Genomic DNA, 18164 nt, shown 5'->3' with positions numbered 1-18164 from the left:
GTATGAAGATTCAACAAAATTATTAAAAAAATAACTTTCCCACCCTCTCAAAAGGGAGTCTCATCAAGTAACAAGAAATGAGCCCAGTGTAGGGGTGCACACCTTTAATCCCAGAACTTGGGAGGCAGAGGTAGGATTGCCATAAGATCAAGGCCATCATGAGAGTACATAGTGAATTCCAGGTCAGACTGGACTAGAGTGAAATCCTACCTTGACAAACCAAAAATAAAAAACAAAACCAACCAAACAAACAAAAAACACAAAAAGATACAAGAAGCTATCAGAACTCCAAACAGAAAAGTCCTAAAAGCTGCTATACAGAAACAACACATTACATATAAAGGTGACTCCACCAAAATTACTCCAGACTTCTCAATGGAAACGCTGAAAGCCAGAAGGGCCTGGAATGGAACACTGCAAAGTCTAAGAAACTGTAGCTTCCAACCCAAACTACTATACCCAGCAAAAGTATCCCTCAAAATAGACAGTGAAAGAAAAACCTTCCACAAAAAAGTCAGCGCTACAACTATATGAACACCAAGCCAAACCTGCAGAGATTACTTCAGGGAATTCTCCACAAAGAAGAGTCAAACAACCAAACTTGAGACTGCAAGAAGAAGATCACAAGAACCAAACTCAGAGAAGGCTCAAAAAACTACAAGGCCCAAGAAAACCCCAAACCACATAAACCACCACAATACGGCAGGGATTAAATCAAATCTCACAGTTATTACTCTAAACATTAAGGGCCTTAATTCACCCATTCACTTAATTCTTGATGGGTGAATTAAAGAGACATAAGCTATCGAAATAATCATGTGGTTTCTGTGTTTAACCTTGTTTATATGGTGTATTACATTGACAGATTTCCCTATGTTGAACCATTCTGCATTCCTGGAATAAATTGTACTTGATCAAGGTGGATAATGCTTTTGATGTATTGTTGGATTTGGTTTGCAAGGATTTTGTTCAGGATCTTTGCATCTAAGTTCATCAGGGAAATAGGCCAGTAGTTTTCTCTTCTTGTGGCATCTCTGCCTGGTTTTGAAATTAGGGTGATACTAGCTTCATAGAAGGAAACAAGGGACATGGTCCCATTTCCAATAGCAACAAAAATAAAATAATAAAATACCTTGGAATAACGTTAACCAAGCAAGTGAAAGATCTATACAATGAAAACATAAAAACACTCAAAAAAGAAATTGAGGGGGATTTGAGAAAATGGAAAGACTTCTCATGCTCTTGGATAGGCAGTATTGACATTGTGAAAATGGCAATCTTACCAAAGGCAATATACACATTTAATGAAATTCCAATTAAAATCCCAACATTGTTCTTCACAAAGATAGAAAAAATGATCTCAAAATTCATATGGAAATGCAAAAGGCCTCAGATATTCAAGCATATCCTCAGCAAAAGAAATACCTGTGGGGGCATCACCATACCTAATCTAAATATATATTAAAAAGCCATAGTAATAAAAAAAAAAAAGCATGGTACTGGCATAAAAACAGGAGTATAGACCAATGGAATAGAACTGAGGACCTGGACTGGGTCAATCAACTACAGCTACTTTATATTTGACAAAGGCCCTAACAATATAGGCTGGAAAAAAGACAGCATCTTCAACAAATGGTGCTTTAGAAAAACTGGATAACCATATGCAGTAAATTAAAACTTGATCAGCACATCTCATCATGCACAATACTCAAGTCCAAATGGATCAAAGACCTCAATATAAGACCAGAAATGCACAAATCTAGACCTAAATGGCAATGGTATCATAAAATTCTAATCCTAAAAGGTAGACCAAATGGTTGACCTTCACCAGGCCCCGGGAGGGAACACGTGAGTCACAAGGCACTGGAGAGGGTACAATGAAGACTGACCTAAATCTTCTACAGCTTCTTTCTCTCTCTCTTCTCTCTAACTCTTTTATATTACTTATCTTTTTCTTCCTTCTCTTGGGCACTGACCTGTAACTCTGAGTACCAGCAGGTGGCTATCATCCACAATGAGCTTTTGATCAGAGAGACATACAAGGTTTCCTAAAAGAATGACAGGTTTCTGTCAGAGTACTGGATGACCCACCAAAGGTTAGTGGCAAGACCTTACTGCTGGAGACACCATATGCAGTTGACAAGTAACATGGAGTGACATGGCTGAAAGCTGGAAAAGAGTCAGTCCCCAGACAGTCAGTGCATCTAGTGCCAGAGGGTGCTACATGTATGACTGGGGGAAAATGACCAATATATGTGCAAGCAACTCATGGTCTAACCTACTTAGCAACAAATAACTTGTCGTGATGCTGACACAAGTGCAATAGTGGCACATAGCCGTGGTGGGAAACCAACTGCTCTTGATTTGACTAAATGATCTGCTCAGTGGAACAGGGTCCATAGCTGGAGGTGGTAAACAAGACAGAACCATTTCCAAAAATGAACCCACTCTCCATTATCAAGCTATCACCAATCATGTGCTACAAAAGGGCCTACACCTATTTAATTCTCTATAAAAAATAAGGGTTATTCCATTTATCTGGTGCTAAATTTACTCTCAGTTGTAGAATCTCCTTCTCTCTTTCAGACAGATGCAGATCCTAAGGAGAGAACCATCCCATCATACCTCAAAAAAGCCCCAGCTGAAACTAAGAATAATTTGCAAAACAAGCAAGGGTGCTATTTTCTTGGTGAACATGGAACCAGCATAAGGATGAAGGAGATTGACACAGAGAACAATCACCTCCTACCAAATAAGACATCCAGAGACACAGAGGCCCCCAAGACCCCATCACTGAAGCAGACCTAAAATGAACCCAACATGACTCAAGGAAGTTTTGCAGAAGAGGGGGTGAAACGAATGTCAGAGACACACATTGGGTCATGATATGTTGAGACATTTCCTTCTACCCATAACAGAGGGCTAATTCCACAATGTATGCCTCATATACCTCAATACGGAGGGGTTAGGGGGCGGGAGGAAGACATGGAGGAGGCTAACAATGGTACCAACTTGACTGTATTCACTGAGTACAAAACTAAGGAAAAAATTAAAAAAAATAAAGAACATAAGCTAACAGGATGGGTCAGAAAAATAGGCCACTCAGTCTGCTGTGTGTTCCCTAAAATACAGTGACATAAAGCCTGCCTCCATATATTTAGGAAAATCAACATAATTTCCTACAAATATCAGATCACAATGATGTAATGCTATGAATTAACAATAAGAGATGTGCCAGGAATTCCATAAGCTCCTGGAGACTGAAGAACTCACTTTTAAACAATAAATGGGTAGTGGATAAAATAAAAATCGTAAAATTTTGAGAACTGAATGACAATAAGAACTCATCATACAACAACTTATGGTACACAATGAAGGCAATCTTTAGGGGAAAACATATAAAACTAAATGCCTTCATAACAAAGAGAGATCTAAAATCAATAACCTAACCATCCACCTAAAGTCCTTGGCAAAACAAGAAAAATCCAACCCAAAAATCTCCAGACAGAAAGAAATAACTGAGATCAGAGCAGAAGTTAATGAATTGCAAACTAAGAAAATTAATTGAACAAAGAGTTGTTCCTCTGGCCAATACAATCAAGCAAAAAAAACAAAAACAAAAACGGAGATGCTTCAAATTAACAAAATTAGAAATGAAAATGGAGAGATCACAACAGACATAAGTGAAACTGGAAGAATAATCTGGACTTATTTCCAAAACCTATACTCCAAAAAATTGGATAATCTGGAGGAATTGGAGAAATTCCTGGACACATACCACCTACCAAAGCTAAACTCAGAGCAGATTAATCTCATAAACAAACCTATCACACCCATCCAGATTGAAAAGGTAATCAAAAATCTCCCCAGAAAGAAGAGTCCAGGACCAGATGGCTTCTTAGCTCAATGCTATCAAACCTTCATGGAAGAACTGGAACCACGTTTTCTCAAACTGCCACAAAATTGGAGAACAGGGAAGCTCCTTAACTCTTTTCATGAAGCTAGTTTCACCCTAATATCAAAACCAGACAGAGATACAACATGAAAAGAAAACTATAGGCCTATTTCCCTGATGAATTTAGATACAAAGATCCTGAACAAAATCCTCACAAACTGAATTCAACAACACATCAAAAGCATTATCCACCTTGATCAAGTAGGCTTCATTCCAGGAACACAGGGTTTGTTCAACATACATAAATATGCCAATGTAATACACCACATAAATAAGCATAAACACAAAAATGACATAGTCATTTCAATAGATGCAGAAAAGGCTTTTGACAAAATACAACATCACTTCATGATGAACACATTGGAAAGAATAGGCATGGACAGTTTATATCTCAACCTAATAAAGGCTATATTATATGTGAAGTACCTAAAGCCCAAGATCTTATCATAGGCCAATGAAACAAGAAGATACAGATTTATAGAAGTTGAAATCTTAATATAAAATTGATAAGACTTCAAAAGGGGGGAGACTATTGAAGGAATACCATATATTTAATCTTCCTAGCTTCTATTAGTTTAGATGGAATATAATCAATGTATCTATAAGAAATGTAAATGTACCTAAGACTTCCAGTGAAGTAACAGATGTTACACTTCCCTTCTTTGAAACTGTAGTGGGGAGATTCCTATGATAGTGGCTAACAAGAATTGCATGATTCTGAGCCTGACCCTGTGGGACAATATATCACGACCTTATCTCAGGAGGCAGCTACCTATACTTAACCTTATTTGATAGAACCCTTATGGATGCAAATCTCTCCCCTCTCTAAGTGTGGGAGAATTCAGATAAAGGACTTCAAAGGTATATAAGTCCAGCACAATCTGAGTTCATGGTCTCTGTCAGAATTTTGGCATTAGCCAGCAGAGGATCACACATGAATAAAGGTTCTCTCTCTCTCTTTCTGAAGTGGATTTTGCCTGATTATTCCCACTGACTCATTAATTCCTATAACAGGCCCATAAACTGTGTCTGGTCTGGAGAAATTTGATACCAGAATAATGGAGTGTTGCTCACAGTCAATATGACCATGTGGAAAGGTCTTTTGGAAATTTTGTTCTGGAGGATTGGGAATGGACTTGATATTTGCAAAGGAATATGTGTTCCAGAGCAAGAAGCCAAGTTTTATGGGCTATTCTGTGAGAGTTTAAAAATGCCAGATGCAGAGAGAACTGTGCTGGCTTATTAACTTTCAAAGGGGAAAAAGCAGAGAAGTTTACTGGAGCTAGGCTACTGGCATAATGGTTGGCTACATCTTCTTCCAATGCTCAGACTGTTTGATCAAGGCTGAATTTGAAAGTAATGGACTGAGGATCTTGGAAGAAGATATAGAACTGAAAGATATAAGATTTAAGGTTGGAAAAATTCAAACAAATTTAAAATTACAGGCACAAAGACAGGTTTAAGGTTACTGAAGCTGCTACTGACACAGAAGTTACCACCATTAACTACTCTACATTAAAACAATGGAAAGATGTCTGAGGTGATTCCCCACAGGAAAGATTGAATGATAGAAATGCAAACTCTTTTGGAAGGAATAAAGCTGCTCTTCAAGGCACCACTCATTTCCTTCCTTGATTAACACTGTGGCTGTGTCTATACACACCTGGTATTGATTTTTGAATCATGAAAAATGCATGGAAGCACAAGCTGAGATGCAGCAAGTGGAGCAGGCAATGTCCCTGATGGAGAGTACAGTGAGGCCATTGTAAGATGAGACATGCTTTGCAATGAGACTTAAAGATATTTTCAGAGTAGTAGGACTGTGCAAGGGCTACCATGGAGTGTTGTTGGCTTGCAGATGCAAGTTTTCCCAGGCTAATTAGCCAAGCTAGAGAGATGGAAAATTTAAAGACTATCATCACTGGTTATGGATGTTAGACTTGAACTGCAGAAGTTTGATGTTTACCTTGTGGTTATTGATTTTGCATTGTCCAGTCTCTCCTTGTTCTATCTTGTGGTGATTTGATTCAGGTGCCCCCATAAACTTAGGTTTCTTAATTCTAGTTCCCAGCTGATGGGTATTTCGGAATTAATGCCTCCTGGAGGCAGTGTATTTTTTTTTGGGGGGGGGTGGGCTTATAGGTATTATAGCCAGTTTCCCCTTGCCATTGCTATTGCTTATTTTGCTGTCATTTATTTTTAAAATGATAGGGTCTCTCATGTATAATACAGGCTATCTAATTATTTTGCTTCTACTTCTCTTACTTCAATCACAATGATAATTCTATAAAAGTGCTTGTCATTAGTCAACCAGAAAGAACAGACCTATAGTAAATAGCTTTACAATTACAAAAGCAAATGTAAAAGCAGCAATTTCTTTAGTGGGCATATTTCACAAATTTATAAATTATTTTCCTCTTCTTTCCCCCACCTTTTTTTTTTTTTTTTTTTTTTTTTTTTTTGGTTTTTCAAGGTAGGGTCTCGCTCTAGCCCAGGCTGACCTGGAATTCACTATGCAGTCTCAAGGTGGCCTTGAACTCATGGCGATCCTCATACCTCTGCCTCCCAAGTGCTGGAATTAAAGGCATGCGCCACCATGCCCAGCTTTCTTTCCCTTTTATTTTAAAATTTTTGCTAACTATAGAATAAAATAGATAAATATATAATAACATTCTATATATAGGTTATAGAATAAATAATAAATATAGAATAAAATATAGAAACACAATTTATTTTTGTTTTATCTATGCAAACATAGAAAAGTAAAATATTTCAATATTATTCAAAAATGATTGTGTTTACTGTTTACCTCAAAGAAGATTTAATTTTTAAAGACTCAAATATAATCAGTATCAAAGAAATCATTGATTGAAATTGTAATGCATAAGACATAATTATAACATTGCCATAAGAGATGCCTCCTTCAGCAGTATGGTCTGAGGTTAGAGCTATCTTGTGCTATCTGTGTTTTGACAAATTCCTTGTCTATTTTGGCTTAACTACCCCTTTTGTTAACAGGGAATTTGGTATTTTGTTATAAGGGTTTCTTGAAGAGATTATTTGCAATTAATTACATTTAGGGTAGAATACCTATATAGCAAATAAAAAAACCAGGAAGCTCAATCCAGTAATGTCATGGTATGCAACCGGAACCTTGAATTTGGGGAAATCAAGGCCTTGCCAGGATGGAGAAATGGATTGGAAGCATTACACAGATTGGCTTGACAAGGGAATACAATGTTGCTGTTTATACAGCAGATGTCATGGCTGACTTCTTGGTGCTTTGACACTTCTGTATTTTGACCCCATAGGTATGATTTAGTTTACTTAAGAACAAAACATTTCCCCTTCATAATATCCACAGGTGACCACTGTTAGAAGGAACTAGGATTTTCTATAAAATTTCCCTGCTGGACAGGGCCCACAGCTACATTTAGTATAAGCCTAAAGTACTAAAACTGGATAGGTAATGGTTTTCTAGTTCCATGCTGTACATGCTTAAATGGACTTGTGTTTGAAATTGTTCACCTGTGATGATCTGTCAAGTGGGAAATAGAAATGAGTCATGTTACCTAATAATTCTCTGGAAGGGATTCAGGGCATCAACAGGCATCTAACTGTCTTCCCTTTTTTGGCCTTTCTCAAGGCCTTGCACACACCACTGAGCCGTACTCCCTAGCACTATTTACTTTCCTTGTTCATTTCTAATTCTGTTCATGAATTTTAGATTTTCCTCAAAGCTACAATGAATGAATTCCAAAATGAAACAGGGCTTCTCAGGGACATATACACTTCCCAGTCTGCCTTTGGGTTAAAAGTACCAAAAACCAGATTATTTTCCTTTGCTATACTGTAATGCCTATGTTAATTCTTAAGAAACCAAAATACAGAAAGAATATTAGCAAAAAAAAGAAAGGAAGAAAGAAAGAAAGAAAGAAAGAAAGAAAGAAAGAAAGAAAGAAAGAAAGAAAGAAAGAAAGAAAGAAAAGAGATATTCTGTACCTTTGGGGTTTTGCTGACTACACTGGAATATGTTTGTTCCACTTCTTTTCCTTGACTTTGGCCATCCATAATTTGATCACTTACTTTCTGGTTTTTGTCATCCTCCAGAGAGCTTATTTTCTCAGATGTTTCCACAATAATTGTTCCCAAATTTTGAGAATTCTGTGTTTCAGAATCACTGCTTTTAAAAATGAGGAGAAAATGAGGATATAAAATACAAGAATGAAATTTGTCATATTTAGTTCTTTAAAGTTTAAAACCAAATAACACTATGTAACAATCATACAAGGAGCTCTAAGTTTAATTTGGGCATTTGGTGATTCGCAAAGTTAAGAGGAAACATTAGTTTAAATGTATTTTACTAAATGAAAGAACTTCATCAAGCAAATAGATTAGTATTATATTCTTACAAGCATCACTTCTGCACGATTTCCTCTAAGCCAGGGTTTGAACATACCCTATTTTCTAAGCTCAGTTTACTTTTTCTAACAGAAATTTTCTCTTCATCAGGAACACAACTTTGGGTTTCTCTATTAATTTTAATTCTATTACTTATGGCTATTCATCACTCAAAAACACTTGTTAAGAACCAACTATGAAATAGACACCTTTTTTGGGTATAAGGTAAAGTAGCAACTAAAAAAAATAGAAAAAAAATCTGAAAAGTTCTACATTCATGCCATTTTTTCAATGAAAATGAAAAAAAAAACATAGCAAGTTAGCAGTGATATGTCAAAGAGAAAAAAATAAAGAACGAATGGAGATTACAAATTTTGAATTTGAATCACTAGTCATCAGAGAAGTGAAAATGAAAACCACAGGGAGAATGGAAGTCATTAAGAAAACAAATGCTGACAAGGATGCTGATAAAAGGGAACCCTTATACAATGATGGTGAGAATATAAGCTATTCCACCACATGACCCAGCTATACCACTCCTAGGCATGTACCTGAAGGACTCCAAACAAATCTATCAGACAGTTGCACATTAATGTTTCTTGCAGCACTGCTCACATAACTAAGTTATGGAACCAACCTAGGTAACTATCTACAGGGAAACAGAAAAGGGAATATGGTATATATACCAAGTGGGTTTCTTTTTCCAGTCACAAAGAATGAATTTATGTCATTTCATAGGAAAATGAATACAAGCAGAGATAATCATATCAAACAAAATCAGTCAGTCTCAGAATGATATATGTCATATGTTTTCTCTTATTTGTGTTTCCTAGATTTTACACAGATATATAAAATCATGTGCGTATACATGAAAATAAATTAAACGTGAAACTGTGGAAACAAAGGGAACTAATGGGGGAGGATAGAGAGAGACAAGAGGAGGGTACAAGGTATAGGATGAGGGGATCTACTCAAAGTATTTATATGTAAAATATGTGGGTCATATGTAACCCACTAGCATGTAGTTAACTTATAGAAATGAAAATTTAATTTAAACAAAGACGTTTAAGGGTAGAGGAACATATAGGTACCTTTTCCCTATCAATGACATTTCAACTACTTTAACATAGACATATACTACTTGGGACATCTCTATGAAAAACATGCCTGGATTATTCAAATTTCCATAATCTACATGCTTTGGACATCATTTATCACTTTGGTTACTCTTGAATGTGCTCTAAGCTATTTTGATGATGCAACATGTCCAGAATTAAAATTTATATTCCCAAAACTATATGTTATAATAGGTACTTAGTAGAACTTTGAGGCAATGGAGACTAAAATTGAGTAACCTTTTCTTGCATGTATATCATACTATAGACTCACACATGATTTAACAAATCAATTACTTTTATATACAGTATTGTAAAACATCCACATATCTCTCCCATTGTAGAGTTGAATAATAGTTTTTGTATAACTATTCCTTCCCCATCTATTCATAAATCTGAGGATCTGTATTCTATATTATACAGCACTTCCACCTCATAAAGAATCTCCAGTGGGCTGGAGAGATGGCTTAGCAGTTAAGCGCTTGCCTGTGAAGCCTAAGGACCCCGGTTCGAGGCTCGGTTCCCCAGGTCCCACGTTAGCCAGATGCACAAGGGGGCGCACGCGTCTGGAGTTCGTTTGCAGAGGCTGGAAGCCCTGGCGCGCCCATTCTCTCTCTCTCCCTCTATCTGTTTTTCTCTTTGTGTCTGTCGCTCTCAAATAAATAAATAAATAAATTAAAAAAAAAAAAAAGAATCTCCAGTGACATTTTATCAAACTTGATAAACATACTTTGTTAGGATTGAGGTACACTGTATTATATGTAATTATGTCTTTAACAGATTACAAGCTGGATATGTAGCTCAGTGGTACAGCATTTGTCTAGCAAAGTTATGGAGTTGCTTCTTAGTGTGCGAGGGTGCTGGGGGGAGACTGAAGTCAGTCTGATAAGCATTTCCCTTGAAGAACCCATTAAGAATCAAGTTCTGCTTTTAAGAAATGGTCATACTTTTGTAATGTCCTAGAACCTTATTTAGTTTGATTTGAAAAAAAGGGGGGGGGGTGCTGGGCATGGTGGTACACACCTTTAATCCCAGCACTCAGTAGTCAGAGGAAGGAGGATCACTGTGAGTTTAAGGTCAGCCTGGAAATATAGAGTGAGTTCCAGGTCAGCCAGGGCTAAAGGGAGATTCTACATCAAAAAACAAAATAAGCAACCCCCTCCAAAAAAACCCAAATGAACAAACCCCATCTATATTTTATTCATTTCTTTTCATTTATTTTATTTATTCTTTTATTTATTTGAGAGAGAGAAAATGGGCATGCCAGGGCCTTTAGCCGCTGCGTACAGACTCCAGATGCATACATCATCTTGGGCATCTCGTTTACATGGGTACTAGAGAATTGAACCTGGATCCTTAGGCTTCACAGGCAGGCACTTTAACCATAAGTCATCTCTCCAGCCCAAGAAACTCTATCTACATAGTGGCAGAATACTTTCTAGTCCTTGTAATTCTTCATTTCCTAATTTCCAATATTTATTGAATGTTTACAGTGTTCTGTGCATGTGAGATGAATTGATCAACAAATTCGGCAATATTCCCATCCTCAGAAAGCTTATATTCTTGTAAAGGAAATAATTTACAACAACACACTGCATCTTGCACACATACATTATCAATAATGAAATAATAAGCTATCATCTTAAGGCACATACCCTATTCAATAATGTTTTCTAGCTTATATCATGACTGAACCTAAAGCAGACCACCTATTGTTTTAAAAATTCAATTACAATTTGAATAATAAAAAAAGTGTTGGGTTTGAGAGATGGCTTAGCGGCTAAGGCACTTGCCTGAGAAGCCCCTATTCTTTCTGTCTTTATCTTTCCCTCATTTTCTTTTCCCCTCAAAGTTAAAAAATAAAATAAAATAAAAATTCCCCAAAATAAAATAAAAGCCATGTTATGAGTAGTAAATTCTTCATATAGTTCATTATCACATATTCTTTTCTTCCAATCTGTGCAATGATGTTTAGGAGAAATATACATGCCATTTTGCAAGTCTAAGAACTGTGGTACTGGCAGAAGTTCAATGGATAAATCCACGCATAAAATAGTTCTCCTTGGGAAACAAATTTATGCCACTTTTAAGATATATGAGATCCTATATAATTGAGCAGACACCAACAGAGTGAGTAGCTGATCAATTTGGAGAACTTTCCCATATTGGGGGCTTGGGAATGGCCTCTTCTGTTGGTAGGCTTGATATTATACAGCGCTGGTAAGCACATGAATTTCAGTGAGCTAAGTCAATTTTCTTGGGTTCATGTATACTTCTACAAGTATTGCCATAGCTACTTTGATCACTGCTCACTTATACTAAGCTGAGGTATGTGCAAAACAGGAGATATCCACATGAGGGGTCACTGTGCCCATAGAAATGGGTTCTTCTGAGCCTATTCCAAATGGTCTGTGTACTTACCTCCCCAAAGAAACTCTTTGTCGACAACTATGGTGGTTTGAATGTAAATATACATCTTCCATAGCCTGAGGTATTTTTGCCTGAAAGTAAGCTTATCATTTAGTCTCTAGCAGGCACAGCTCTTCTGGAGAGGTGTGTCACTGGGAGCCTATCATGAGTCAAATCTAAGACAGTCCTAGATGTGTCCTAAGGTGGTGGATGTTTGCTTCTCTTAAATCAATCAATCAATTCACCAAGCAATCTCTCTCTCTCTCTCTTATGGATGTATGATGAAGCTTCTCTGGGGCTAAGTCTGAAAACAAACAAACAAACACCCTTTCCTCCCATAAACTGCTTTTGGTCGAGTGTTTGTTCCAGCAATGAGAAGGTAACTATAACACCAATCTTGTAATTTTTTTCTTTCCAACCTATTGTTAGACAAAGAGATACCCCATGTGATTCATGCCTTCAATATTTATCTAATAATTCACTTCATTTTTGGAGGGAAATGGTAGGAAATGTAGAAGTACATTAGTCAGGTTTTCCACAGAAACAATAGAATCAACAGGGTAACACACATGTTTTTCATAAGTTGCACCATGTGATTATTTAGGATAGGAATTTCAAACTCCATAGTGTAGGCCAGCAGCCTGGAGATATAGGAGAGGTAATGATGTAGTTATTGTCCAAATCCAAGCAGACATACACCTAGAAAGCAAATGTTCCAGTTCCAGTTTGAAGGCCTACTGGCAAGACTCCATGAACACTCATCAATTCAAAAGAAATCATTGGAGAATTAATTATTTTTTGCTCATAATTGGTCCTTAATTTGATATAAAATTTGTGTGTGCTAAAAATATATATGAACACTTGGTTGGTAGAAGCAGAAGCTCCCTCACCTACGTAGTGTGTTTTGACATCATCATTTGAAAATTCAAAAAAATGAAAAAAAATTTACTACCATACCCTCCTCAAAATTATGCCAGCAATTCTAATGGAAATCAATTGTTCAAACAGCTAACAAAAAAAGCATGCCAACAGATATCCACATATCATCTTTTTGTATCCTTTCAGCACTTAAATTGAATAAATCAGACCCATTTTTATTCTTGAAGGGAAGGCAATTTATCCAAAGTTCACTGGTTTAAAAATTATTTCCATCTAAAAACAAACAAAAAAAACAAAAGCCAGGCATGGTGGCATAAGCCTTTAATCCCAGTACTCAGGAGGCAGAGGTAGGAGGATTGCCGTGAGTTTGAGGCCACCCTGAGACTCCTTACTGAATTCCAGGCCAGCCTGGGCTACAGTGAGATGCTAACTCAAAAAACAAACAACAACAAAAAATTTCCATCTAAAACCCCCCTACAAGTTAATACATAAGATTAACCATCACAGTCATGTAGAGAGAGGTAGAACAAATTGGTAGTTAAGTGGCATCCTCTGGTGAACTTCCCCTCAGTACAAAGAGCTAGGGACAATTAAGACCCCTTTCCCAAGAGCTATGGTTTTAGTGCAAATCAAGAAAAGATGCATTAACAACTCCTACCAAATCAGAGAGCCAGAGCCTCAGAGGCCCCCAACACCTCAGCACTGAAGCAGACCACAAATGAACCCAACATGGCTCAGGGAAATTTTGCAGAAGAGGGGGCGGAAAGAATGTCAGAGTCACATGTTGGGTCATGATTTGCAGAGAAGAATGTCAGAGTCACATGTTGGGTCATGATTTGCAGAGACATTTATCATACCAGTAACTGGGGGCTAACTCCACAATGCATGACCCATTTACATCAACAAGGAGGGTCCAATGGGAGGGGGTAGATCACAGATGAGCCTAAACAATGGTACCAAACTGTCTGTATTTACTGAAAAGAAAACTAATAAATTAAATTAAAAAAAAAAAGGTGATGGAGAATCTAGTGAACCTCATAGGTGCAGCCTTAACCTTCATCCACTGAGCACTGCTAGGGCTGATCTTGATGGCCTGAAAGCAACTCAGGATACAGGTAGCACCAAGAGACACACCTCTGGCCACTCTGTGAAGGTAGAAAACTACTTTGCACCCAAAATCATCTAGAAAACGTTAAAAAAAAAAAGAAAAGATGCATTAAAAAAGAAAAGAGTTGGTTATGTTAGACTCTCTCTTAACATATTTCAGAGTTACAGTAATCAAAAAAGCATAGTGGGGGCTGGTTAAGAAAATTGCCTGCAAAGACTAAGGACAGGGTTTGATTCCCTACTACCCATTTATAGCCAGATACACAAGGTGGCCCATGTGTCTGGATTTTGTTTGTAATGGCTGGAAGTCCTGGCATGTCCATTCTCTCTCTCTATCTCTTTCTCTGTCATACTTAAATTAAAAAGTATTTTTAAAAACTTAAATTAAAAAGCATAGTATTAAAAAAAGACAAACAAAACAATGGAGCAGAATAAACAGTCTAAATGTCAACCTGAACATTTACAGTGGATTGTTTTCAACAATAATGTCATAAACATGCTTTGAAGTAAGGATGGTCTTTTGAACAAATGGTGCTGGAGAAATCAGTTACCTACTGTTGTTATTGGAGTAAAATATGTCTCCCTATAGGCTCATGTATTTGGACACTAAGACACTGGCTGAAGGTGCTATTTTGAGAAAGTTATGGAACCATTAGAAGGTACAGCCTTGCTGGAGGAAGTAGGTCGGTGAAGGGTGGGCCTTGAAGCTATATAAGCCAGCCTCACTTCCTATTTATCTTCTGCTTCCTGACTACAAGGTGACCAGCTAGCCAGACGTGTATGCCCTACCATGTTCAAATGTATTCCCTAGAAACCATAAGCCAGAACAAAGCCTTTCATTCATTACTTTCCGTTCGTTCAAGATTTGTTCACAGAAATGAGAAAGTAACTGTGGTAGGAGAAATCTAACAGAGAAAGCAGAGCCAGATGATTCCCCAAAACTCTTTGTCCCAGGGGCACACCTTGCTTTAAAGCTTCCAGTGTGCAAGCCTTTACCAGGGGGACAGCATGACCCTGAATCTCCTCCCAATCTATGCAACTGCATCCTGCTTACAATGTGTTATCTAATATTTTATTTATTTACAGACAGAGACATGACAGAGAGAAAGAATGGGTGTGCGAGGGCCTCTAGCCACTGAAAATGAACTCCACATGCATGTGCCACTTTGTGCATCTGGTTTACGTGGGTACTGAAGAATTAAACCTGGATCGTTAGCCTCTGGAGGTAAGTGCCTTAACTGCTGAGTTATCTCTCCAGCCCTGTTATCTAGTTAGTGCAGCTATAAGTAAACTCCCCTGAACTTCCATAATTTTCCTCTTGTAGTCCCCAGTCATATAGCCCCATATTTACACCAATAGTGTAAATAACTTAAGGTGATGTCAAACTTCCTGACACACTGCTTATAAAAACTCTAAGCCATCAGAGCATAGTACTCAGGATTTGGAAGTTATTTTCCTGACCTTGTGAACATGAATAAACCTTGTGATTCTCCACCCTGCTTCCAGTGCTTATTTTGTGAGCTGTATTTTTCTGTAACATAAATAATAGAGAAAAATGTTACGAGGAGTGGGACAGTCATTGTGAAAAATTTGACCATGTGTTTGTAGGCCTATGGAACTGGTTTTGTAGAGGAATGTGGAAGAGTTTGTAACTAAGATAAGAAGGCTTACAATGTTATAAGCAGAGCTTAATGGGTCATTCATGTGAGAGATGGAAAAATCAGAGGCTAAGAGACAAATGAACAGAGGAATTTCACCCCCAAAGGATACCAAAAGCATAAGAAACATAAGAGAAAATTCAAAACATAGGATTAAGTCAGAATAAAAGCTTCTACCCTGCAAAGGAAATAATCATCCATTGCACTTCAGGTTGGCCCCAGCTGAAACCACAGAGAATTGGGGAGATAAGCAAGAGTGCTGCTTTCTGGAAGAACCTGATCATTAGCACAAGGGTGAAGGAGACAGACACTGAGGATACTCAACACTTACCAAACAGAGATCCAGAGGTTTGTAAGAACTCATTACTGAAGTCAACTTAAAACACACCCAATATGGCTCAGGGAAATTTGTGGACGAGGGGAAAGAAAGATTGTGAGAGCCACAAGTTGGGACATTATACACATTATACCTCTCTTCCAAAAGTGACTGCTGCTCCCACATTGTATGACCCATAATCCCCATGGGGATAGTCTGAGTCCCTAACAAGAAGGGTCCCTTCAGAAAAGGGGTAGGGATGAGGGAAGGGATGGTACCAACATATGTTGGTTACATACTAAGTATGTCCATAACTAATAAAAATAAATAAAAAAAGAGCCTTCAGAATGAGAAGAAACATTTATAAGTTATACATCTGACAATGGATTTACATTTAGAATCTAAAACAAGCTACAAACACTAAATAGTAAACAAATTACTCAATTTAAAAATAAGCCAGGTGTGATGGCACACATCTTTATTTCCAGAACTTAGAAGGCAGAGGTAGGAGGATTGCCAGAAGTTCAAGGCCATTGTAAGACTACATAGTGAATTCCAGGTCAGCCTAGGCTACCCAGAAAAATAAAAAATAAAATGAAATAAAAGGGACATTTCTAAAAAGCAGATACATAAATGGTTGACTCATACATTATAAAAAGCTAGATACAACTAATTTGGAAACTGCAAATCAACCACAATGAAATTTTTGTTTCCAAATGATGAGCACTGGAAAAAAAAGAAAACAAGAAAGAAAGAAAATACTAACTGCTAGTGGGAATGTAAATACATTCTGGAGTTATGGGAAAAACATATAAAGTTTCTTCAAAAGTTAAAAATAGACTACCATGTGATTTAGCTACTACTGACCATCCACAGGATGAAAAATAAGTACACTAGAAACATCAACATATTGTTTATTGTATCACTATTCATAATAAATATGAGTACACAAAAATATAATGTATATACAAATGAAACATTATGCAGTCATAAATGAATAAAATTCTGTTCTTACAATGTATATAGAACTAGAACAATTTTTTTTCTTCCAAGGTATAGTCTCACTCTAGGTCACAATGACCTAGGAAACACTCTTTAGGGCTAGAGAGATGGCTTAGTGGTTAAGACATTTGCCTGCAAAGCCAAAGGACCCATGTTTGATTCCCTAGGACCCCCAAAATCCAGGTGCACAAGGTAGCACATGCATCTGGAGTTGGCAGCAGCTAGAAGCCCTTGCACACCCATATTCTCTCTTTCTCTCTTCCTCTTTCTCACATAAATAAATAAAAATAAAATAATTTTTTAGGTTTTAGAAAATAAATCATTCTTTAGTCCCAGACTGGCCTCTATCTCACAGTGATTCTCCTACCTCTGCCTCCAGAGTGCTGGGATTAAAGGTGTACGCCACCATTCCTGGATAAAAATTTTTATGATAATTGAAACAAGCCAGACACAGTAAGTCAAGTACCACATGATCTCATTTACAACTTGAGTCTAAAAAAAGTAGAATTCAAAGAAATTGAGAGTAAAGTGATGATTACCAGAGGCTAGAGAGAGTAGCAGGGCAGAAGAATAAGGAAAGACTAACCAGTGGGTGCTAAGTTATAGTTACATAAGCAGAAGTTCTGATATGTGATTCCACAGTAGAATGATGACAGATTATGATAATGTATTGATTACTTCAAAAAGTTAGAAGGATACCGAATGTTTAAATCAAAATCAAATGATATGTTTAAACATTACTCAGTATGTACATTTACTGAAAGATTTCAAGATACACCACTGTTTATGTTTTATATTACCTAAACTAAGCTTAAAGTAAAAAAATAAATTAAAATTCTTAGAATACCTTATCCACTGTAGGAGAATACTTTCCCTGTGAGATTCACTTTTAATGTTTTCACAGTAGCCCCTTTCCCAGTGAGAATGAGTACATAGCTTTGTTCTTTTGCTATAGCTGTGGTTACTTTCATGCTGCTGGGACAAAACACCTGATCCAAAGTGAAGGAGAGGAAATCAACAATTTTGGCTTACAGTCTCCAGGGCAAGCTTCATGACAGCAGGGGAAAATAGTTGAACAGAAGCTGTGCATTACTCCTTGTGACAGCAGATAAAAAATAGCAGCAAGAAAGTGAGCTGACCTCTGGAAAGGGGAAGCTGGCTGTAACTCCCTGAAGTCCATCCAGAGCAACATTATCTCCTCCAGCAAGGTGCCACCTGTCATATTGCCACTAGCTGGGGAACCAACACTCAGAACACCTGAGTTTGTGGGGGACATCTGATTCCAACCACCACAACAGCCCATGGGAAGAACACTGTAACAG

The 18164-nt window shown here is 37.3% G+C and overlaps 1 protein-coding gene across 7 annotated transcripts in view; it reads right to left on the bottom strand.

Annotated features, from left to right (window-relative positions):
* Cntln (centlein) overlaps positions 1-18164 on the bottom strand; it is a 292751-nt gene that overhangs the window by 84739 nt on the left and 189848 nt on the right. For 3 of the 7 annotated variants that reach the window (XM_045135495.1, XM_004658429.2, XM_045135506.1), the window contains one exon: positions 7958-8138. In XM_045135495.1, the coding sequence (XP_044991430.1) occupies positions 7958-8138 (181 nt within the window). Of the gene's footprint in view, positions 1-7957; positions 8139-18164 lie in introns of those variants that run through there. The other 4 variants (XM_045135520.1, XR_006633803.1, XM_045135491.1 and 1 more) reach the window with 3 other exon arrangements.

Source organism: Jaculus jaculus, chromosome 1, assembly GCF_020740685.1.
Source record: "Jaculus jaculus isolate mJacJac1 chromosome 1, mJacJac1.mat.Y.cur, whole genome shotgun sequence".
NCBI lineage: Eukaryota > Metazoa > Chordata > Mammalia > Rodentia > Dipodidae > Jaculus > Jaculus jaculus.
This window is presented reverse-complemented; position numbering and strand designations above follow the sequence as displayed.